The following is a 24,911-nucleotide window of genomic DNA, read 5'->3' as shown; positions in this document are numbered from 1 at the left end:
ATGGTGATGCCAGTGTGGGTGTCTTCCAAAAACAACCCAACTGCTGAGAAACTTGTCTACGCTCTACTTGACACTCAAAGCGATACGACATTCATCGACCGAGAAGTGAGTGACAGTCTAAATGCTGACAAGTATCCAGTGAAGTTGAAGCTGACAACCATGACTGGAATGAACACAGTTCTCTCAAGTGAGAGTGTTTTTGGCCTCCGTGTAAGGGGATACAGTTCTGCCATTCAGGTTGATCTCCCAGTTGCCTACACAAAGGACTACATACCTGTAAACCGTGCTCATATTCCCACTTGTGAGATGGCTAAGCAATGGAGTCACCTCAGGGAAATAGCAGAAGAAATCCAACAACTGAAGGACTGTGAAATAGGGCTCCTGATAGGCTACAACTGCTCTAGAGCTATGGCACCAAGGCAGGTTATTCTAGGAGGAGATGAGGAACCCTATGCTGTACAAACGGACTTAGGCTGGAGTATTGTGGGGCGCTCATCACAAAGCTATGATTGTTATTTGGATCATTGACTCCATGCCACTTACTAGCTTGCTGTTTACAAATCACCCCATCAGCCAACACCACAAAGCAACCAACGATCATTCCTGGGAGTCTGGATGACAGATGACAGAATTTTGCTACGTTAGCAAGCTAGCAATTCTTGTTAGCAAACAAGTTATTACGATATATTTCAACCATTGCAGCTTTGACTTTGTGTTGGACTTTGCAGCGGGTGTTGTTTGCAGATGTTAGTGGGCTCCATTTATGAGCTAACATCAGCTAGTGTTGCACACTATCAGAGAAGAGACACTAGGGAGCAGGCATCTTTGGATTTTTGCAGAAAAATATCCTTACATAGAAACAGAGAAAGTCTCGTCTTTTAAGTTACATTACAACCCGTTCACACGTTGGCAATTAAAAGTTATCAATTCAATTTCAATTCAATTTTATTTGTATAGCGCCAATTCATAACAGAAGTTATCTCAGGACACTTTTCAAATAGAGCAAGTCTAGACCGAACTCTTTATAACATTATTTACAGAGACCCAACAGTACCACCATGAGCAAGACCTTGGAGACAAGGGCAAGGAAAAACTGCCTGTTAAAAGGCAGAAACCTAGGACAGATCCTTCGGCTCTAGGTGGGTGGTCGTCTGTATCAATGCACAACACAATCACAATCATACAAAACATAAAATGCTTCAAAAAAATCACATATAGAACTTTTAAAGGATTAAAAAGATATTTTGGAAATAACTAACTGTACAAGAGTATTGATTTAGTACAACTGTTTCCATTACTGTTTATTTATTTATTTATTTTGTTACTTTTTTGTCTTTCTTTCTGTGTTTTTTTTATATCTACCCATAGTGTATTCATAACTACCTATAGTGTAATCATATCTCGCTGTCTGTATATAATGTCAATCTCACTCCGTTCATTCTGTTAATGCTGTTCATTATGTAAATATCCTGCCAGTATATTCATATATCTATCTATAACGTTATTATTACTTTTTTACATATTTTTGTAAATATGCACATTACTCTGCACTTCACTGCTTTGCACTTCTGGTTAGATGCTAACTGCATTTTGTTGCCTAGTACCTGTACTTGCAATGTGCAATGACAATAAAGTTTTTCAACTCGTTGTGTCCTCTGCATTTGCTAATGGAGAATTAGCTCCACCACCTGTGTATCTCCATTAACCAATTAACTCATATTCATCCACAGCAATGAATGGAAATGCTCAATAATTCACATTTCATTGTCTTTTGATTATTTTCGAGAAACTCTTAATTTAAAATGAGCTAAATATGGATGAAAACTTAAAAACAGCAGGGAGCTGATGAGCTTAGCTTAGCACAAAGACTGGAAGCAGGTTGAAACAGCTAGCTAAACTAATTAACACCTTAATACAGATGAAAACTAACATGCAACTATAAGTATAGTATATATATAATCTAGTAGATTTTATGTGATTAAAGTCTCTGAGTGGTTTGTTGCTCTTACTTTGGAGCAGGGAGTTCTGTACTGTTTCAGTTTACAGGAAGAGTTCATTCAGCTGTGCAGTGTAGTGAAATGACGGGATTGTTTCGCAGTGATCTAAATTTTATAAAGCAGTAATGCAACTACATACATTGACCTTCTTTCACACATATTAGCTACCTCTGTCAGTTCCTGTAAACTGACATGAAAACCTTTTTTATCAGCTCTTGTTCTGGTGACACTGGAGTATCACTTGAGTCTGTGCTGAAAGACAGTATATAAAGAGCACAGCAAGCTTTATTTTCATTATAGCTGACACTAATTCCAACCAGGTAAGGCCTGCTTACACTCACTGTGACTCTTTGATCTGGAAATGCACTCATTCTCTCTTTCTCTCTGAACGTTTTCTCTTTTCCAACCTCTGGAAGTGTAGCAGCTGTTGTTTGATGTACATTTTATGTTAAGGATAAATATTGAACATTTAGGAAAAATGAAACAATGAAATGTCCTGACTGTCTGCCTCCTTCCCTCCAGACCTTCATCATGTTCATCATGAAGACCGATCTACTCGTCTCTCTTCTGTGTGTCACACTGTGTGTGAGTGCCGCAGCAGGTAAAGTCATCAGACTCCAGACAGCAGCCTTGACTATTCTTGTATGGGTGCATCAAACAAACTCAAAATGTATGGATATTAATATGAACGACTACTTGATAATATGATGTGTTTACTCTACTGTTTGGATTCCTAGTTGTTCCAGTGGAAGATATTCTTCAGAAAGAGAAAGCTGATGTTTCAGTTCCAGGTCAGTGTTTATTTAACACCTGTATTCTATCTATGACTTCTGTCCTTTCTTTCTACTGTTTGTTTACGCTGCTGTCACTGTCTGTCTATTTAATGTTATTAATAATAATATTAGATTATGAGTGCTGCTGCTTCATCAGCATCATACAGGCTGGAAACTGCACAATTATCATCCATGATAATATCAGAACACAACGACACACTCCCTGATTTTCTTACAGATCTTGACAGACCTTTTTCACAGCAGCCGTTTTGACATGAAATAGTAGGGTAATGTCAAAATGGCTGCTGTGAAAAAGGTCTCTGGAGCCCCAAAACATACATTATTATCCCAGCTCACTGCTGAAACTTTGAAACTCAATTGAAATGTGTTTTGTATTTACATTGTGAATTGTTTCTTTAATATATACATGGTGTTTTCCTCTCAGCTGCAGCAGTAGCAGATGTGGAAGAGGAGGAAGCTGAACTTCCAGCCTCAGGTCAGTGTTTGTTTACCTGCTTTCTGTTCTCTGTCTTATTTTCAGACTATGACAAAGGTCGTACTCAGATTTGTCAGTCGAGGGACGCTGGACATGTTAGCCATTATTATCAGCATGCTCAGCATCATCTCCATCACTTTTTAAGTTAGATGAATGGGATTTAAAAATCCCACAATCTGAATATGCAAATGTTGTTAGTCAATTTCAAGTTGTCCTGCTGGACACAAGATGTCCATTTTCAGTGTATGTGCACTGGTGGCTCACACTGTAGAAGTTGCATACTGGATCAGTACCAACAGTGAGCTGTGAGGACATTTTGGGATATGGGGGCACTGAGGCCACACAGAAACATATATTTTCACTCTCACTTTGTTTCAGAAGGAGAAGATGTGCAAGAAGAGAAAACTGAACTCTCAGTCACAGGTCAGTGTCTGTCAACAACAAATATAATAGTTTATTGATCATTGCTGCTCTCATAAATAGTCTCCTAAACATGGTCTTTCTTGCCGTAGAGGACACAGCAGATGTTGCACCAAAGGATCTACTGAAGGACAACACTCTGCGTAAGCTCATTTCAGGAAAGACTAAACACAGTGTTAAAATGTAGACAGAAAGAAAAACAAAACAAAACAAAATAATAAATGAAACAATGTGTATTCTCTCCCTGCACTGACCAGAAAATGGAATTCCTCCTCCTCCTTTCATGCAAGGTAAATTACATGTCACTCGATACTGCTGACGTCTGTATGACAAAATCTTAAAAAAAAAAAATTGTATCTAAAAATGACAATTCTGTTATTTTTTAAATCAAAAGTAAAAGTTTTTCACTAGTTATTCAGGCTGTAAAAGAAAGCAGTTTACATACATATCTTGTATATACATATGAAAATATCCTACAGGAAGTGAAAGCTAAAGTCAGAAAAAGAATAGTTTGACACTATGGGAACTATGGGTTTTATACTTGATGAACAGACATGAGAGTGGTATCAATCTTCTCATCTAACTCATGATAAGATAATTAATAGGTGTACCTACCTACCAAACCACAGAATCAAACTATTCCTGTAAGTTTTTTGGGTAAATGGGAAGCTAACAGTTAGCATGCTGCTCTTTACTGACATGAGGTTCACACAGAGGAGATTTACCTGAGTGTCTAAATAAATGTTTAATGTTCACTTGAATCCTTTTCTTCAGAGAGAGCATCTTCACATTGTCCTCAAGGCTGGCAGCCATACCACAACAGCTGTTACCTGCTGGTCAACCTTACATATACCTGGACCAACGCAGAGGTACAACATGGAAGATGAAACAAAAGAAAATAAATGATCTTTTTTCCGTTTGAAGGTGTAAACAGTTGTAAAATGCTAACCTGTCCAAGAAACATCTTCAGACATCACTGGTTACTAACATAGATTACTTCACTTTTTCTTCAACATTTCTGAGTGCTTTGAAGGTTTTCGCTGTACGTATCATCTTAAAGGAACATTCTGACAGCTCTGATAATTTAACTGGAGTCAGATGAGGTGATTTATCTGGTTTATTGATGTATGTTCAGGCTGTGTATAGCCTAGCTTAGCACAAAGACTACAACAGCACCACCAAAACTGAATTCAGATTTTCTCCCAAATGTTGGACTGTTCCTTTAGTGCTTGTGCAACCACAGCCACTGTTAGTGCTTGTTCCTCTGTTCCTTCAGTACAAAGTCAACCATTGAAGCTGCTCTCTGTCCACTTTTCTATTCATGCCTTTGCTTGTGTGTCCTTCTCTCTCTCTCTGTCCAGTTCCTGTGTGAGAGTCCCACAATTTATGGGAATACAATTTCCTGAAGCAAATGACCTGGAAGGCTGGTTTCTTAGCAGCCTGGCTCGGTGGATACAGATTCCAGGTCAGAGATGATATCAAGCTTTACAAAAAGACACTTTTCCACAGTGCTGTAACAAACACTTACTGTAAGTCGACTGCCTCCCCCACACACACAGGGCTACTGGAAGTGGGATGATGGCACACCATTCAACTACAACAACTGGTACATGCACACCAGCAGCAGCTCCTATGACTGTATCTACTTGAACAGCCAAGGTAAGGAAACACACTGAGGTGAGAGTGAACGACTTTGACAAGGGCCACATTGTGATGGCTAGATGACTGGGTCAGAGCATCTCCAAACCTGCAGCTCTTGTGGGGTGTTCCTGTCTGCAGAGGTCAGTATCAAAAGGGGTCCAAGGAAGGAAAAGAACTGGAGACAGGTTCATGGGGGGCCAAGGCTTTCTCGTCTTGCAGGTTCTCATGGATCCTGGTGGAACCTGCTCCCATGGTCCTGCTTGACTGTCATCGCTAATATTATTTAAGAAGAAGCCTTTATTTGTCATTGCACAGGATACAATGTAATTGCATAGTATTGATATTATTGTTATTATTATTATTACTACAGATACTATTATCATTATGGATTATGTGTAATAAGGATTCATTAATTTACAAAAAAATAAGTAACTATAATCAGCCCAGATTAAATTTGAAAAAAATGTATTAGATTATTTTATTTCATTATTGTAAATTATCTTGAAGCAGCGTTTTACTACTAACTTAGTTATGTAAGGTACAGAAACATAGAGTTTCTAAGTCAGTGTCACTTAAAATTTCCAAAGCTTCATGAGTCATTTAATTTAGTATTATTATTATTATTTGAGTAATTTCGCAATTTAAGCAATTCCCCCCTGGGATTATTAAAGTATTTCTGATTCTGATTCTGATTCTGATTATAATGAGGAAAAGAAGAAAAAAATAGTCCTACATGACGTGGGGACGTTGGGTCATTTAATGTTTTTCAGGATTACAAACATTTACAAAACTGTGACAAGATACCAAAATATCCCACAATTCATATGAAAACTACAGCCTGCTGTGTGTTCATGTACACATGTGACTGTGTTGGTGCCCTTATGTTTATTTGTAACTTTATGAGGGTGTTGATGATATTTTGGTCCACTGATACAATCACAGGATGATTGATTTATTACATTGGCCCTGTTAGAATATGAGCTCCATTACAACCACAGTAGTGGTTTACTGCTGTATAAAATCCTTATCTGGATTTATTGCAGGAATTGTCCACATAATAAGGAAACGTCCTCTGACAGGATTTGCTGTGAACAGTCAGGGAAACACAAACAGTTTGTTTGAATGTAATCACATTGCAGTTTACAGCAGAAACAAATTAACCTGGTTCAGACTGTTTACTGTTTCCTGTGTGCCATAAAGAACAACAGCTGGGACAAAGTCAGCCATAATAAATGTTCCTTGTATTGATTTAGGATTTGCAGACTAAACATCAAACATAGACTTTCAAGGACAGCAGGGAGGTGTCTTTATGAACGACCTTCAGATTACAAAGAAATCAGCCGGATAATACAATCTGCTTTTACAGTCAGGGGGAAGTGGTCAACATCTTTTTGGGTTGTTTCCATTTTGTTACACACTGGACCTTTAATGGGAGCTAAGGACACACACACACACACACACACACACACACACACACACACACACACACACACACACACACACACACACACACACACACACAAGAGTTAAGCAAGAAGAACAGAACAAACTGATTGACAGGACACTCGACTACATGTTAATTTAAATTATATTTAAGGTTTATAATATATCAGAAGGTTTAGGATGTGTCTTTCTGGAGGAAAACATCATTAACATGAGTGTTGTATCATATAATGCTATCAGTCAGATCTCTATCAGTCATATCAGTCTTATTTATGTCACTGTTTCCTTATTGGCCCTCATTGGAACACAAACACACTCACGTTTCCACTCCAGTCAATGGTCAAAGTTCATTCATTCACATGCTGCTCTGTGCACCAGCTGTGCTTCAGGTGTGTGTACATAAAGAACAAGACAGCCTCCTCTTCATCACTGCATCACTCACCTGACACCTGAGCACCACCTCACATTTACCTGACAGGTAAGACCCGTGCTCTGTCTCTCTGTCTCATTCCATGTTAGTGAATGCTGGAAGTGTCTGACTGCCTCTGACTCCCCGCAGACCTTCAGACTTCATCATCCTCATCTTCATCTTCATCATGAAGGCTCTCTTGCTCCTCTCGGTTTTGCTCTGCGGGGCTCTTACAGCCACAGCTGCAGCAGGTCGGATTTTTAAAATTTTATTTAGACCTTGTTGTGTCCCTTGTATGTGAAAACCTCCTTGGCAACAAACCTAACTCTGATTCTGATTCTGATGTAGATTTATCCAGAATTTGACTTTTAAGCTTCATGGTTGATGAGTTCTGGCTGATTTATTATCTAGTCAGTCATTATTTTTCTACCAAATGACATCCGGGGGGCTCCGTACTTTTTGGTTTGAATACATGGATGAATAAATGAATGAAGTGTCAGAGACAGGTGACACACAGCAGCCTAATCCTTATGTTTTCTTCTCAGTGGGAGCTGCTGAAGCTGCACCACAGGAGCTGCAGGAGGACAACCAGAGTAAGTTGCTCTCAGGTAGAAAACAGCTGCGATACAGTTCTAATGTAAGTTATGTGATGCTGTGAACTGACTGTATCATCACACTGTAACACAGCTCCTGTTTTCTGTTTCAGTATCAGAGGCAGAAAATGAAGCTGGAGTTTTTGTTCCTGAAGGTAAATAGCTGAACAGATAATTCACCACATCTTGGGTCATATTAGTGACAGTGTGATCATAATGGGATTGTTCTTCTTCTCTGTTTAGAAGAAAAGCCTAGGAGTTTTTTTGCTGGAGAGATGGCTCCATCAGCTGAAGGTTTACTGTCTTTGAATATAACATTGAGTCTGTCCATCAGTGTAATGGAATCAAAGCCTTTGTTCCAGCATGTGCTCCTCTCTTTCTCCTCTGCAGGTCGTTTTTTCGCGTGTCCCTCTGGCTGGGTCAGATATAAGAGCAGCTGCTATCAGTTAGTGAGCTCCAGCAGATCCTGGAGCAGTGCTGCGGTACTTTACATTCTTTAATTAAGACACACTTTTACTAATTTTTAAGTGTATTTCTTTGCTGTACATCTGAAAAACTCACATTCACTAACATTGAAATGTCCATTCTGGCTCCTTCCAGGCCCACTGTGCCAGTCTGGGAGCCTCCTTGGCTTCAGTCCATGATCAGTTTGATTACAGTTTCCTCCAGGAGCTCACCAGGAGAGCAGGATACACCATCTCCTGGATGGGAGGATTCTACTTCCAGGTTATTAGACCCTCATACATATTTTATAAAAGCCACTATAACAGATGAATCACCATCCTAGATAGGCTGCATCAGCATAAAAATATGAAAATTGTGGACAGAAATCTCCAGTCGAAGTCTGCTGCTTGTTAGACTTGCTGTGTCTTGTGTCCAGGGCTGGAGGTGGGTGGACCAGAGCTCCTTCAGCTACTCCTACTGGAGTACAGTGAATTCTGCCAGCAGCTACCCATGCGTCTACCTTAGAGTCTCTGGTAAGAGCACATTGCCATCTGTCACTGCAACTGTAGTTACATTCAGCTAATGATACTTCTGATTTAAGGGAGTGCATTTCAGTTTATTTTAATGATGATAAATGATTACAGTTAATATTTAGCTCATGTAGTGTTGATGAATGAACATTTTCTATTGCAGGGGGCTGGTCCAATCATGCCTGCAGTACTACATGGCCGTCTATCTGCATGAAGAGGACTGACACCTGCTAACCCTGACACCAGGATACAGCTGTGTGTGCTGATCTTAATCATATTCCTTGCAATGTGGTGCAGGACATTTAGGATTGGTGTTCGCATAAAAACTTAGCTTTGAGTTCAGCAAAAAGAATCAGAGGAGTTGTATGTATTATAAGACATTATTGAATGAGATTTGTTGATGACTTCATGCTGTACATATAAAACAAACTACTGCAAAATCAGATCTGTAAAGAGGCCACCGTCCAGTTTTGATGTTTTTTAAACTTTAGAATATGTGTTTTACATAAACATTAGAAATTGAAATACATGTCAAATAATAAACAATGTTTGATGGACTAAGTTATTCTTGTGCCGTATTTGCACCTGATAGCAAATGTTACCTACTTGGTGTCCTAGTATGGATGCTAAATGGAATAAAAATTACTACCTACCCGGTATCTTGCCAAAGCGTATAATACACACACACTGGTCCACTGTGGCAGTGTCATATTTTCAACACATGCTCATTCTGTGCTAAAGTTAGCAATAACAAATATGCAACATCTGGTTACACTTTCAAAATAAAGCTTGCAGAGGTCGCAGTTTGGTAAGGTTTAAGAAAAGATTGTAAGTTATGTTACGTATCCAACTAAAAATAAGTCAGTGTCTTGTGTGAAACCAAAAGTCAACATTGGCTTATATAATGTAAATTCAATTACATAGCTAATGTACTTACTTTAACCCAAACAATGGTCTATTCTTAAATTATTAAACTATTTATTGCTTTCAGTTTTTTTTCAGTTGTAACTAAAACTTTAACTTGTTGTTTTTCTGTACAATGAAATCCTAAATTCACTATAACTACATCAGTATTTTTATGCGTGTTATTATATGAAATACAATCAATCCACTTTGCCTCTTACTACTGAAAGGTGTGCACTTATATACACACATGCAGCAAGATGAATGGAATTAGGTTTGTAGGAAATTAATGAATGATGGCCAGGATGGAGTAGGTTTTACTGTGATTGAAGGAGGTGGATAGATTTTTCATAGAGATGCAATTTATAAGTTTTTCCAGTGTGTAATATTTATGTTGTTACTTGATTTCCGGAGAACTGTAAGGTATTTTTTTCTGCTGGAGGACCAATTCTGTATTTCTATAGAAATATTTCAAAAAGCACCTTTGTCTAAAAATATTTTTCCTTTTACTGAAATTCTCTCTAAAACCACCAGTGAGGTGTGATGCTGAGGTTATTTGTGACTATTTAGGCACTTCCCCCTGTGCAAGAGAAGCAAACATTGGCTTGCCCAAAAAGGTGCCATTGATTACACTCCACAAGCATTGTCACATATTCTCCATATTTAGAGTGATTTAAAAGAACGTTCAAAAGGTTTTAAGAGCAACTGAGATCCAAGATTTTCTCACCCTAAGCACCTGTTGTTAAGAGTTTATGGTCTGCACATGAACATTATTAGACCTAGTCATTCATTTGGAAAGCCTGAAATGTCAAATTTAATAATATTATGTCATACTAGAGCTTAAGTTTCAACTTGGTGACTAAAACTGACTGAAACTAAATCAAAATCAGATGCCAAAGTAAACACTGCATTGAAGACTTTTTGTTCAGTATTAAAGCTATAATCTGTAACGTTTCTGCATTAAACAGTCTAAAACTATGTTCTATATGTAGTTGTGTACTTCCATTATCCCAAATGTTTCCAACAATGTTCAAACTCAGAGAAATCTGTCATTTTATTCAGATAACGCTGGTGTCATATCCCCTTTGTGCCTGCGTCAGTGTTGTGGTTGTCTGCCAGAAGCTGTCATACATTGACTGTTTATCCAGTCTGAAGCCACATTTTTACCATCCACTGTTTAGATCTTGGTGCTTTTTAACTCTAGATTTGAACCTGATGAAGGATTTTAGTTATAGGACGTCTGGATCTTAAGTTATCAGAGAAGAAGAAAAAGCTGAGCTAACGTTGGCAGCACCTCGGCTCGCAGCACAATTTGTCCAACTGTGTGGGTGAAACAGCGATTTTTAAGGTGGAACTGTTTTATTCAGTGTTTTTAGCGGTTTTAATCAGCGTGAGGAGGAGACCTCTGTGGATAATTGGGCTTCCGGTAAAGACAACAACTCCCATGATCCCATCTACTTCACATCATCATCAAACATCGTCATCTTTTGCTATTGTTTTGATGTTAGACACCCTAGTGGCAGAAATTACACATTGTATGTTGAATTAATACATCAGAAGATATTTCAACAGTTTATTTGAAGATCATCAAAAACACACAGACTTGATTCCCAACACACATCAGAAGATGTTCAGTTTATAAATCATGATCACAAAATGAAGAATGCCATGAAGTATTCAAAACCTTTAACCTTCAGTGAAAGCATGCGTATAAAGCCATCACAACACAATTATTCTTCTACATTTGATCCCTGATCAGCAATTTCATCCAGTTAAAATCCTAGCATCTTTTTCTCCTTCTTTCAATCCCTCCTTTTATTACTACAGGACAGTGACATCACATAAATCAGCCTTTAGGTCATCCTCCTGTGGAGAGCTGACTAGTGCTATCTCTTCTGAGCCTACCTTTTTATCACCACAGCTCTCTCCTTCCCCGGCACTTTGGCCTCCCTCACTCTCACTGCTTGTTTCCTCCTCGTACTTGTTCCCACTCTGCTTCCTCTCCTCTACCTCTCGTCTGCTCTCCCCTGGTTTGTCCTCCTCTGTAATGGAGGAGTCATCACTGTCGCTGTCGTCCTCGTCTTCCCCTTTGCCTTCGTTTCTTGCTCTACAACCCCATCCATTTCCCTTGTCATCCATCCTCTGTCCACCATCTTCACCTTGACTTCCCTCTGCTTCCTCATCATCTTCCCCTCCTGTCTTCCCCCTGGCCAGAGGCAAAGCCCCATCTGGTGCTCTAGGTTACCGATGGCTGCCCTCAGCCTCTGCCTCACACCCAGTAGGAGCCTTGGGACAGACTTGTCTTGGCCTAAATCCCCCTTCCTCATGGTCTCAAGGAATCCCACAATCAGCGCCACAGCTATGATGGCCAAAGGAATCCAAAGGACTATTAACTTTTTTTCCTTAGATTTCTTGGCTTCAGGGGTTGTCCTTATGGTCGGTGCTGCGGAGGACTTTGGAGGAAGTTGGGCGGTTGTTTGGAAACTTGATGTCACTGTGGATGATGAATTAATTACCTCTGTTCCCATGACAAACTGAGTCTTGTTAGATGCAGAATCAAATGTATAATTCACAGTCATGGAAAGAGTCGAGAGGGTGGTGTTGCTGTTGTTTGTTTGATGAGCAGCAGAAGATGCAGGGATCAGGAGAACTGACATGAATACAGTCAGAACTAGGATGGCCTTGGTCTCCATGGTGACTGTATGGGCAGTAAAAAGACAAAAAAACAGAAATGCCAGTTAGAATAATGGCAGCACGCTATAAAGACACATTATTATACAATAATATGAAGTACTGTTCTAGAGGGGGGGAAAAGCAGCAACAGAAAGAATACAAACAAGATCAGATACAGCAGTAATTTGCAACCATAATTATCACTGACAAAACAAAGTGACTTCATGTAATTTGGGATGTGTCAGCAGTTAATAAGCTAGCTGAAAAGTTCCACTACTTTCACTACCACGTTGCAGCATCACCAATAGTGTTATTTTACAACTATCTTAGGAACATTGCTGTTATGTACTGTAGCCTGCTGTATCATCACAACCTCCCTCTCTGGATGAATCTAACGAAACATAAAGCAATAGAAATTCCCTAAATATACACAGTAGGCCTATATATAATCATCCTGCATTAAACAGTATGCAGTTTTAAGAGCTACACTGTAAAACCAGATGAGAATTTAACTCAAAACACTTCTGAAACTGATGAACAAACATTCTCACTTAAAATTACTTAAGCTACTTAATCAAGAATATTTTTTTATTTTACTACTTACAAAGTGTAGTTAGTTTTACTTAATTTTTTTGGTGTAATCAGTTTCAACCACTTGAGTTAAATGAACTTATCTGGTTTTTCAGTGTTGTAGAGCCAGCGTCAGGGAAAAGAAAACACTGAATTTGTAAAAAGCTGTATAAAAAGCTTCTAAAAATATCTCTCTGATCAATATTCTCAGGAAATAATCTGCTCAAAATTAATCTAAATCACTTCCTGTAAACTGACATGAAAACCTTTTTTATCAGCTCTTGTTCTGGTGACACTGGAGTGTCACTTGAGTCTGTGCTGAAAGACAGTATATAAAGAGCACAGCAAGCTTTATTTTCATTATAGTTGACACTAATTCCAACCAGGTAAGGCCTGCTTACACTCACTGTGACTCTTTGATCTGGAAATGCACTCATTCTCTCTTTCTCTCTGAACGTTTTCTCTTTTCCAACCTCTGGAAGTGTAGCAGCTGTTGTTTGATGTACATTTTATGTTAAGGATAAATATTGAACATTTAGGAAAAATGAAACAATGAAATGTCCTGACTGTCTGCCTCCTTCCCTCCAGACCTTCATCATGTTCATCATGAAGACCGATCTACTCGTCTCTCTTCTGTGTGTCACACTGTGTGTGAGTGCCGCAGCAGGTAAAGTCATCAGACTCCAGACAGCAGCCTTGACTATTCTTGTATGGGTGCATCAAACAAACTCAAAATGTATGGATATTAATATGAACGACTACTTGATAATATGATGTGTTTACTCTACTGTTTGGATTCCTAGTTGTTCCAGTGGAAAATATTCTTCAGAAAGAGAAAGCTGAGGTTTCAGTTCCAGGTCAGTGTTTATTTAACACCTGTATTCTCTCTATGACTTCTGTCCTTTCTTTCTACTGTTTGTTTACGCTGCTGTCACTGTCTGTCTATTTAATGTTATTAATAATAATATTAGATTATGAGTGCTGCTGCTTCATCAGCATCATACAGGCTGGAAACTGAACAATTATCATCCATGATAATATCAGAACACAACGACACACTCCCTGATTTTCTTACAGATCTTGACAGACCTTTTTCACAGCAGCCGTTTTGACATTAAATAGTAGGGTAATATCAAAATGGCTGCTGTGAAAAAGGTCTCTGGAGCCCCAAAACATACATTATTATCCCAGCTCACTGCTGAAACTTTGAAACTCAATTGAAATGTGTTTTGTATTTACATTGTGAATTGTTTCTTTAATATATACACGGTGTTTTCCTCTCAGCTGCAGCAGTAGCAGATGTGGAAGAGGAGGAAGCTGAACTTCCAGCCTCAGGTCAGTGTTTGTTTACCTGCTTTCTGTTCTTTGTCTTATTTTCAGACTATGACAAAGGTCGTACTCAGATTTGTCAGTCGAGGGACGCTGGACATGTTAGCCATTATTATCAGCATGCTCAGCATCATCTCCATCACTTTTTAAGTTAGATGAATGGGATTTAAAAATCCCACAATCTGAATATGCAAATGTTGTTAGTCAATTTCAAGTTGTCCTGCTGGACACAAGATGACCATTTTCAGTGTATGTGCACTGGTGGCTCACACTGTAGAAGTTGCATACTGGATCAGTACCAACAGTGAGCTGTGAGGACATTTTGGGATATGGGGGCACTGAGGCCACACAGAAACATATATTTTCACTCTCACTTTGTTTCAGAAGGAGAAGATGTGCAAGAAGAGAAAACTGAACTCTCAGTCACAGGTCAGTGTCTGTCAACAACAAATATAATAGTTTATTGATCATTGCTGCTCTCATAAATAGTCTCCTAAACATGGTCTTTCTTGCCGTAGAACACAGCAGATGTTGCACCAAAGGATCTACTGAAGGACAACACTCTGCGTAAGCTCATTTCAGGAAAGACTAAACACAGTGTTAAAATGTAGACAGAAAGAAAAACAAAACAAAACAAAATAATAAATGAAATAATGTGTATTCTCTCCCTGCACTGACCAGAAAATGGAATTCCTCCTCCTCCTTTCATGCAAGGTAAATTACATGTCACTCGATACTGCTGACGTCTGTATGACAAAATCTTAAATAAAAAAAATTGTATCTAAAAATGACAATTCTGTTATTTTTTAAATCAAAAGTAAAAGTTTTTCACTAGTTATTCAGGCTGTAAAAGAAAGCAGTTTACATACATATCTTGTATATACATATGAAAATATCCTACAGGAAGTGAAAGCTAAAGTCAGAAAAAGAATAGTTTGACACTATGGGAACTATGGGTTTTATACTTGATGAACAGACATGAGAGTGGTATCAATCTTCTCATCTAACTCATGATAAGATAATTAATAGGTGTACCTACCTACCAAACCACAGAATCCAACTATTCCTGTAAGTTTTTTGGGTAAATGGTGACAGGGCTGGTGTTGGGACTGGACCCAGGAGCAGACACCCAGACAGTATGGAAGGTTTAAAGGGGGTTTTATTCCACGCACACGCACACACACAGGGGGGATGAGGGGCGGCCAGAGCAGGAACGGGTGGGTGAGATGGAGGAAGAGACCGGAGACACAGAGGCACAGGAGAGCGGACACAGGAAGCCAAACAGCACAAGGGACCCTGGGGCACGGGAGAGAAACGGTTAGACAAGGGGACACGCACAGGGAAAACACAAGAGAGCTTGAATCGCTTAACTAAATACTGAAGGGAGCCACGAGAGTTACCACCACATAGGCTGAAACAATCTGGCGAAGAATGGGAGGAAGACCGGGGTTCTTGAAGACTGGAGCATGATGAATGATTGAGAGCAGGTGAGACAGCAGGCAGCAGGTGAGGAGAATGGAGGCCGCACCCTCAGGCACACAGGGAAGGGGGAGGAGCAAAGGGAGCAGGAGGGGAGCAGAGCCATGACAGTACCCCCCCCTCAAAGGACGCCTCCTGGCGGCCTACCGGGCTTGTCAGGATGGGATCGGTAGAAGTCCGAAAGAAGGGAGGGATCCAGGATGAAGTGCCGGGGAACCCAAGAACGCTCCTCCGGCCCGTACCCTTCCCAGTCCACCAGGTACTGGAAACCCCGGCCCCGCCGTCGGACGTCCAGGATCTGGCGAACTGTGTAGGCTGGGTGGTCGTCAATGAGCCGGGGGGGGGAGGGGGTCGGCCGGAGGGCACAGAGGGCTGGAGGAGACAGGCTTCAGGAGAGATACGTGAAACACAGGATGCACATGTAATGACGGGGGAGTTTTAACCTCACCGCCACAGGATTGATGATTCTGTCCACTTCAAAAGGTCCAATAAATCGTGGAGCTAGCTTCCGAGACTCTACCTGCAACGGCAGGTCTCGAGAAGACAGCCATACCTTCTGACCAGGAGCGTAATCGGGGGCAGGGAGTCGGTGGCGGTCCGCCAGGCGTTGGTTTCTAGCCGCTGTCCGTAGCAGGGCTGCACGAGCCTCAGTCCAAATCCGGCGACAGCGGCGCAGGTGGTCCTGTACTGACGGGACCGCCACCTCCCCCTTCCTGAGATGGGAACAATGGAGGTTGAAAACCATAAGCTGCCATGAACGGGGACATACCTGTGGCAGCGCAGGTGAGGGAGTTGTGAGCATATTCAATCCACGGAAGAAATGTGCACCAGGAGACCGGATGTCGGGCGGCGACGCAGCGCAAGGCAGCCTCCAACTGCTGGTTAGCCCGTTCTGTCTGGCCGTTGGACTGTGGGTGGTAACCTGAGGAGAGACTGACAGAGGCGCCCAAGGCCTGGCAGAAGGCTCGCCAAACCTGGGAGGCGAATTGTGGACCACGGTCTGAAACAATGTCCTGAGGGATTCCATGTAGGCGGAACACGTGGGTGACCAGGAGTTTGGCAGTTTCCAGAGACGAGGGGAGCTTGGGCAGAGGCACGAAATGGACTGACTTAGAAAAACGATCAACAATGGTGAGAATAGTGTCATTACCTTCAGAGGTAGGCAGTCCGGAAACAAAGTCCACAGCGATGTGGGACCAAGGGCGACGTGGAACGGGCAAGGGGTGTAATAGTCCAGCTGGAGGCTGGTGGGAGGATTTTCCGCGGGCACAGACAGAACAGGCGGCCACAAAAGCTCTTGTGTCTCTCGCCATCGAAGGCCACCAAAACTTCCGCCGAAGGAAGTCCAGTGTCCGCTGGTAACCAGGATGGCAAGAGATCTTAGAGGCATGAGCCCACTGGAGGACCTGGGACCTGGCAGAGTCTGGAACAAAAAGCCGGTTAGGGGGGCCGTTACCTGGGTCGGGTTGTGAGCGTTGTGCTTGCTTCACCAGAGCCTCTATCCGCCAGTTCACTGCAGCCACCACACAAGAAGCCGGGAGGATGGTCTCTGGTTCAGTCCCCGGCGTCTCGGGGTCGGCTTGGCGTGATAGGGCATCTGGCTTGGCATTGCGGGACCCAGGTCGGTAGGTGAGGGTGAAAACAAAACGGTCAAGGAACAAAGCCCACCGGGCCTGACGGGAGTTGAGCCTCTTGGCTGAGCGGAGGTACGCCAGGTTCTTGTGGTCCGTCCACACGATGAACGGGAGAGCAGCGCCCTCCAACCAATGCCTCCACTCCTGAAGGGCTACCACCACCGCCAGCAGCTCTCTGTTCCCAACGTCATAGTTCCTCTCCGCTGGGGACAGGCGTCTGGAGAGGAAGGCACAGGGGTGCAGCTTCTGGTCCTTGGGGGATCGCTGGGAGAGTACTGCCCCAATGCCAGTGTCAGAGGCATCCACCTCCACCACGAACTGGAGGGAGGGGTCAGGATGCCGCAGCACCGGGGCAGAAGTAAACAGTTCCTTCAGGGCTAGAAAGGCTGTTTCTGCTTCAGGGGACCAGGCAAACGGTACTTTCACTGAGGTGAGTTTGGTCAGGGGAGCAGCTACCTTGCTATAATTTCTAATAAAGCGACGGTAAAAGTTAGCGAACCCCAGGAAGCGCTGCAGCTGCTTGCGAGTGGTTGGACTAGGCCAATCAGCCACGGCCTGAATCTTGGCTGGGTCTGCTTTAACCTGCCCCCCGCTCAATTATAAACCCCAGGAAAGACACGGATGTCACGTGAAACTCACACTTCTCGGCTTTCACAAAGAGCTTGTTCTCAAGGAGTCTTTGAAGGACCTGCCGAACATGCTGAACGTGTTCCTCCTGAGACTGGGAAAAGATGAGTATGTCATCTAAATAAACGAATAGGAACCTGTTCAGCATGTCCCTCAGCACGTCATTGACTAAAGCCTGGAACACAGCTGGCGCGTTGGTCAGGCCAAACGGCATCACCAGATATTCAAAGTGGCCTAAGGGGGTGTTAAAGGCAGTTTTCCACTCGTCTCCCTCTCTGATCCTGACAAGATGGTATGCGTTTCGGAGGTCTAATTTCGAGAACACTTGGGCCTTATGAAGGGGTTCAAATGCCGGATCAATGAGAGGGAGAGGGTACTTATTCTTAACGGTGATGTCGTTAAGCCCTCGATAGTCAATGCAAGGGCGGAGGGTCTGGTCTTTCTTGGTCACAAAGAAGAAACCAGCCCCTACCGGAGACGAAGAGGGTCGAATTAGCCCTGCCGCTAGCGAGTCACCTATATATTTCTCCATGGCCTCGCGTTCTGGTCTGGAGAGGTTATACAGGCGACTAGTTGGCAGAGTGGAACCAGGAAGCAGCTCAATAGCACAATCATATGGCCTATGCGGAGGTAATGTGACGGCTCGACGTTTGCTGAAAACCTCCCCAAGGTCGTGGTATTCTACAGGGACAGCGGATAGATCGGGGGGCTCAGGAGGCTTGGAAACAGTGGGAGATGACAAAACACTGGCAGACTGGAGACAATGTAAATGACAGTGGGCGCTCCAACTAGAGAGTGAACCTGTAGACCAGTCAAATTGGGGGTTGTGGAGCTTAAGCCAGGGAAAGCCTAATACTACGGGAGCGTTGGGTGAAGAAATGACTAGCAAACTGATCTCCTCACGGTGATTACCAGAAAGGATAAGAGTGAGAGGAACGGTTTGTCGAGTAATGTTGGCTAGATGTTTTCCGTCTAGGGCATTAACGGGTTGGTTGTCTGGGAGTTTGACAGTGGGGATTCTTGCCTGAAGCACGAATGCTGAGTCAATGAAACTCTCCTCGGCACCCGAGTCGACCAGAGCTGTGAGGGGAATGGAGTTTAACTGCCAGCGAAGGGACGCATTTAATTGCAAGCGAGAAAGGGGGGCTGAGGTGGAAGTGGCGACTTGGCTCACAAGAGTTCCACCATTCTCTGGTGAGCCTAATCTTTTGGCAGCTGGGGGCAGGCAGCCAAGAAGTGACCGTGCTGGCCACAATAGATGCATAAACCGGACCTAATCCGGCGTTGGCGTTCCGCCTGGGTGAGGCGGGTGCGGCCCAATTGCATCGGCTCTTCTACGGGCTCGAGGGGTATCTGGCTCGAGGGGTGTTTGGATGGGGCTGCTAACTGGGGACCTACCGAGATGGTGGCTCTGGGTAGAGCAGGGAAAGGAGAGGCTAGTGGTCGCCCCCCCCTCCTCCACGCTGTCTCTCACGAAGACGATTGTCGAGCCTAATCGCTAGTGAGATTAGCTCATCGAGGCTAGCAGCGCTATCCCTAGCCGCTAACTCGTCTTTCATAACCTCAGACAGCCCATGCACGAAAACAGTCTGTAACGCCTCTTCACCCCAACCACTCTCGGCCGCTAAAATCCTAAACTCGACGGAGAACTCAGCTACTGAACCTGATCCCTGACGAAGATTCAATAAACGCTTAGCTGCCTCCTTGCCTTGCACAGGATGATCAAAAACCTTTCTTAGTTCCTCAGAAAACCGCTGGAAGGAGTCACAAATAGGGGAGTGCTTCTCCCACAGGGCGGTAGCCCACTGAGCTGCTTTCCCTGACAGTAGGCTAATCACAAAAGCCACTTGGGCGCTATCTGAGCTGTAGGTAAGCGGCTGTTGTTGGAAAACTAGCGAGCACTGAAGCAGAAACCGCCCACAAGCCCCCAAATCCCCAGCATACCGTTCAGGTGTAGGAACGTGTGGTTCCCGGGGCGGGGGGGGAGGAGAGGCTGCATGCGGCATGGCTGGGGAGGCAGAGGGAGTAGCTGCTTCAGTGGCGGTGGTAGGAGCTGTGGGAGGAGTGGAGACCTGATCGAGCTTGGATCCAAGGGCGGCCACACTACAGCGAAGGTCCTGGATGGCTGCCACGATCTCGTCGAGGACCTTCTCGTGTTGGCCCACTCGTTGTCCCTGGTAGGCCAGTGCGCTTCGGACGGAGTCTGGGTCCGCTGGGTCCATGCTGGCCAGATTGTTCTGACAGGGCTGGTGTTGGGACTGGACCCAGGAGCAGACACCCAGACAGTATGGAAGGTTTAAAGGGGGTTTTATTCCACGCACACGCACACACACAGGGGGGGATGAGGGGCGGCCAGAGCAGGAACGGGTGGGTGAGATGGAGGAAGAGACCGGAGACACAGAGGCACAGGAGAGCGGACACAGGAAGCCAAACAGCACAAGGGACCCTGGGGCACGGGAGAGAAACGGTTAGACAAGGGGACACGCACAGGGAAAACACAAGAGAGCTTGAATCGCTTAACTAAATACTGAAGGGAGCCACGAGAGTTACCACCACATAGGCTGAAACAATCTGGCGAAGAATGGGAGGAAGACCGGGGTTCTTGAAGACTGGAGCATGATGAATGATTGAGAGCAGGTGAGACAGCAGGCAGCAGGTGAGGAGAATGGAGGCCGCACCCTCAGGCACACAGGGAAGGGGAGGAGCAAAGGGAGCAGGAGGGGAGCAGAGCCATGACAAATGGGAAGCTAACAGTTAGCATGCTGCTCTTTACTGACATGAGGTTCACACAGAGGAGATTTACCTGAGTGTCTAAATAAATGTTTAATGTTCACTTGAATCCTTTTCTTCAGAGAGAGCATCTTCACATTGTCCTCAAGGCTGGCAGCCATACCACAACAGCTGTTACCTGCTGGTCAACCTTACATATACCTGGACCAACGCAGAGGTACAACATGGAAGATGAAACAAAAGAAAATAAATGATCTTTTTTCCGTTTGAAGGTGTAAACAGTTGTTAAATGCTAACCTGTCCAAGAAACATCTTCAGACATCACTGGTTACTAACATAGATTACTTCACTTTTTCTTCAACATTTCTGAGTGCTTTGAAGGTTTTCGCTGTACGTATCATCTTAAAGGAACATTCTGACAGCTCTGATAATTTCACTGGAGTCAGATGAGGTGATTTATCTGGTTTATTGATGTATGTTCAGGCTGTGTATAGCCTAGCTTAGCACAAAGACTACAACAGCACCACCAAAACTGAATTCAGATTTTCTCCCAAATGTTGGACTGTTCCTTTAGTGCTTGTGCAACCACAGCCACTGTTAGTGCTTGTTCCTCTGTTTCTTCAGTACAAAGTCAACCATTGAAGCTGCTCTCTGTCCACTTTTCTATTCATGCCTTTGCTTGTGTGTCCTTCTCCCTCTCTCTGTCCAGTTCCTGTGTGAGAGTCTGGGTGCGAGCCTGGCGTTGGCCCACAATTTATGGGAATACAATTTCCTGAAGCAAATGACCTGGAAGGCTGGTTTCTTAGCAGCCTGGCTCGGTGGATACAGATTCCAGGTCAGAGATGATATCAAGCTTTACAAAAAGACACTTTTCCACAGTGCTGTAACAAACACTTACTGTAAGTCGACTGCCTCCCCCACACACACAGGGCTACTGGAAGTGGGATGATGGCACACCATTCAACTACAACAACTGGTACAAGCACACCAGCAGCAGCTCCTATGACTGTATCTACTTGAACAGCCAAGGTAAGGAAACACACTGAGGTGAGAGTGAACGACTTTGACAAGGGCCACATTGTGATGGCTAGACGACTGGGTCAGAGCATCTCCAAACCTGCAGCTCTTGTGGGGTGTTCCTGTCTGCAGAGGTCAGTATCAAAAGGGGTCCAAGGAAGGAAAAGAACTGGAGACAGGTTCATGGGGGGGCCAAGGCTTTCTCGTCTTGCAGGTTCTCATGGATCCTGGTGGAACCTGCTCCCATGGTCCTGCTTGACTGTCATCGCTAATATTATTTAAGAAGAAGCCTTTATTTGTCATTGCACAGGATACAATGTAATTGCATAGTATTGATATTATTGTTATTATTATTATTATTACTACAGATACTATTATTATTATGGATTATATGTAATAAGGATTCATTAATTTACAAAAAAAAAGTAACTATAATCAGCCCAGATTACATTTGAAAAAAATGTATTAGATTATTTTATTTCATTATTGTAAATTATCTTGAAGCAGCGTTTTACTACTAACTTAGTTATGTAAGGTACAGAAACATAGAGTTTCTAAGTCAGTGTCACTTAAAATTTCCAAAGCTTCATGAGTCATTTAATTTAGTATTATTATTATTATTTGAGTAATTTCGCAATTTAAGCAATTCCCCCCTGGGATTATTAAAGTATTTCTGATTCTGATTCTGATTCTGATTATAATGAGGAAAAGAAGAAAAAAATAGTCCGACATGACGTGGGGACGTTGGGTCATTTAATGTTTTTCAGGATTACAAACATTTACAAAACTGTGACAAGATACCAAAATATCCCATGATTCATATGAAAACTACAGCCTGCTGTGTGTTCATGTACACGTGTGACTGTGTTGGTGCCCTTATGTTTATTTGTAACTTTATGAGGGTGTTGATGATATTTTGGTCCACTGATACAATCACAGGATGATTGATTTATTACATTGGCCCTGTTAGAATATGAGCTCCATTACAACCACAGTAGTGGTTTACTGCTGTATAAAATCCTTATCTGGATTTATTGCAGGAGTTGTTCACATAATAAGGAAACGTCCTCTGACAGGATTTGCTGTGAACAGTCAGGGAAACACAAACAGTTTGTTTGAATGTAATCACATTGCAGTTTACAGCAGAAACAAATTAACCTGGTTCAGACTGTTTACTGTTTCCTGTGTGCCATAAAGAACAACAGCTGGGACAAAGTCAGCCATAATAAATGTTCCTTGCATTGACTTAGGATTTGCAGACTAAACATCAAACATAGACTTTCAAGGACAGCAGGGAGGTGTCTTTATGAACGACCTTCAGATTACAAAGAAATCAGCCGGATAATACAATCTGCTTTTACAGTCAGGGGGAAGTAGTCAACATCTTTTTGGGTTGTTTCCATTTTGTTACACACTGGACCTTTAATGGGAGCTAAGGACACACACACACACACACACACACACACACACACACACACACACACACACACACACACACACACACACACACACACACACACACACAGAGTTAAGCAAGAAGAACAGAACAAACTGATTGACAGGACACTCGACTACATGTTAATTTAAATTATATTTAAGGTTTATAATATATCAGAAGGTTTAGGATGTGTCTTTCTGGAGGAAAACATCATTAACATGAGTGTTGTATCATATAATGCTATCAGTCAGATCTCTATCAGTCATATCAGTCTTATTTATGTCACTGTTTCCTTATTGGCCCTCATTGGAACACAAACACACTCACGTTTCCACTTCAGTCAATGGTCAAAGTTCATTCATTCACATGCTGCTCTGTGCACCAGCTGTGCTTCAGGTGTGTGTACATAAAGAACAAGACAGCCTCCTCTTCATCACTGCATCACTCACCTGACACCTGAGCACCACCTCACATTTACCTGACAGGTAAGACCCCTGCTCTGTCTCTCTGTCTCATTCCATGTTAGTGAATGCTGGAAGTGTCTGACTGCCTCTGACTCCCCGCAGACCTTCAGACTTCATCATCCTCATCTTCATCTTCATCATGAAGGCTCTCTTGCTCCTCTCGGTTTTGCTCTGCGGGGCTCTTACAGCCACAGCTGCAGCAGGTCGGATTTTTAAAATTTTATTTAAACCTTGTTGTGTCCCTTGTATGTGAAAACCTCCTTGGCAACAAACCTAACTCTGATTCTGATTCTGATGTAGATTTATCCAGAATTTGACTTTTAAGCTTCATGGTTGATGAGTTCTGGCTGATTTATTAACCGCCAGATGGGGGCAGAACTGGGTTTGGAACCACACAGTAACAGAGTCGGGTTTATTGCCAAGGAGGTTTTCACATGCAAGGAATCTGCCTTGATAAATTGCTACATAACAATAAACATAGAAAAATACAAATATAGATAAAATAGAGACAATAAAAAGAGATGATATATACAGATATGAAAAGAGACAATATGTACAATACAACTGTTATTTAAATAAATGAATGAAGAGCTGTACAGTTTGCAGGAATGTGCAAACTGTTGTCCAGGGGAATGTGCATAGGAGTAGGTCTGTTTCTCTCTGACTTTTGCACATTTGGTTCTTGTACAAACTCTGAACATTCTGAGAGTTCAGATATTCTTTTAAAAGCAGGCTACAAAATCGAATCAAAGCAAACATCTTGACTGAGTGACTGTGTGTGTTTTGATAGCAAAATTCAATTATTTTATTGTAATTTACAACACAGGGAAATATTGGAAAGTTTCCATGAACACAACCTGACTGAGTGCCCACAGTTTATTCATCTGTTTAGTGGTTTAATAATCACTAGTCAGTCATTATTTTTCTACCAAATGACATCCGGGGGGCTCCGTACTTTTTGGTTTGAATACATGGATGAATAAATGAATGAAGTGTCAGAGACAGGTGACACACAGCAGCCTAATCCTTATGTTTTCTTCTCAGTGGGAGCTGCTGAAGCTGCACCACAGGAGCTGCAGGAGGACAACCAGAGTAAGTTGCTCTCAGGTAGAAAACAGCTGCGATACAGTTCTAATGTAAGTTATGTGATGCTGTGAACTGACTGTATCATCACACTGTAACACAGCTCCTGTTTTCTGTTTCAGTATCAGAGGCAGAAAATGAAGCTGGAGTTTTTGTTCCTGAAGGTAAATAGCTGAACAGATAATTCACCACATCTTGGGTCATATTAGTGACATGGT

The 24,911-nt window shown here is 42.7% G+C and overlaps 2 protein-coding genes and 1 long non-coding RNA gene across 3 annotated transcripts; 2 read left to right on the top strand and 1 right to left on the bottom strand.

Moving 5' to 3' along the window:
• The first annotated feature begins 2,498 nt into the window (after positions 1–2,498).
• LOC127355365 (regenerating islet-derived protein 4-like) lies at positions 2,499–24,857 on the top strand. Its single transcript, XM_051386178.1, has 13 exons — positions 2,499–2,598; positions 2,735–2,788; positions 3,216–3,266; positions 3,645–3,689; positions 3,779–3,829; positions 3,944–3,976; positions 4,461–4,555; positions 21,401–21,526; positions 21,621–21,720; positions 23,532–23,631; positions 23,713–23,813; positions 24,655–24,702; positions 24,816–24,857. The coding sequence occupies exons 1-10, from the start codon at positions 2,529–2,531 to the stop codon at positions 23,597–23,599; spliced, it is 693 nt and encodes a 230-aa protein (XP_051242138.1). The 5' UTR covers positions 2,499–2,528; the 3' UTR covers positions 23,600–23,631; positions 23,713–23,813; positions 24,655–24,702; positions 24,816–24,857.
• Positions 7,131–9,303, top strand: LOC127355374 (ladderlectin-like). Its single transcript, XM_051386189.1, has 9 exons — positions 7,131–7,248; positions 7,330–7,430; positions 7,725–7,772; positions 7,886–7,927; positions 8,016–8,066; positions 8,163–8,254; positions 8,373–8,498; positions 8,653–8,749; positions 8,910–9,303. Exons 2-9 carry the CDS (start codon positions 7,367–7,369, stop codon positions 8,978–8,980), a joined length of 591 nt encoding a protein of 196 aa, XP_051242149.1. The 5' UTR covers positions 7,131–7,248; positions 7,330–7,366; the 3' UTR covers positions 8,981–9,303.
• On the bottom strand, positions 15,363–16,037 carry LOC127355385 (uncharacterized). Its single transcript, XR_007881743.1, has 2 exons — positions 15,622–16,037; positions 15,363–15,517 (listed from the first exon to the last, which is right to left on the bottom strand). It is a non-coding gene; the product is annotated as an uncharacterized LOC127355385 (long non-coding RNA).
• Positions 24,858–24,911: the final 54 nt, after the last annotated feature.

The sequence above is a fragment of the Dicentrarchus labrax genome, unplaced genomic scaffold (genome assembly GCF_905237075.1).
Source record: "Dicentrarchus labrax unplaced genomic scaffold, dlabrax2021, whole genome shotgun sequence".
NCBI lineage: Eukaryota > Metazoa > Chordata > Actinopteri > Moronidae > Dicentrarchus > Dicentrarchus labrax.
Note: the sequence above shows the minus strand (reverse complement) of the source record. Positions and strands in the feature narration are given on the sequence as shown.

Bases quoted from the DNA above. Each gene is read 5' to 3' on its own strand.
- LOC127355365 (XM_051386178.1), top strand. From the start codon at position 2,529: ATGTTCATCATGAAGACCGATCTACTCGTCTCTCTTCTGTGTGTCACA. The intron at 2,599-2,734 runs GTAAAGTCATCA...TTGGATTCCTAG, and splicing joins GTGTGTGAGTGCCGCAGCAG to TTGTTCCAGTGGAAGATATT. The intron at 21,527-21,620 runs GTCAGAGATGAT...CCACACACACAG, and splicing joins TCGGTGGATACAGATTCCAG to GGCTACTGGAAGTGGGATGA.
- LOC127355374 (XM_051386189.1), top strand. From the start codon at position 7,367: ATGAAGGCTCTCTTGCTCCTCTCGGTTTTGCTCTGCGGGGCTCTTACA. The intron at 7,431-7,724 runs GTCGGATTTTTA...TTTTCTTCTCAG, and splicing joins TACAGCCACAGCTGCAGCAG to TGGGAGCTGCTGAAGCTGCA. The intron at 8,255-8,372 runs GTACTTTACATT...GGCTCCTTCCAG, and splicing joins GATCCTGGAGCAGTGCTGCG to GCCCACTGTGCCAGTCTGGG.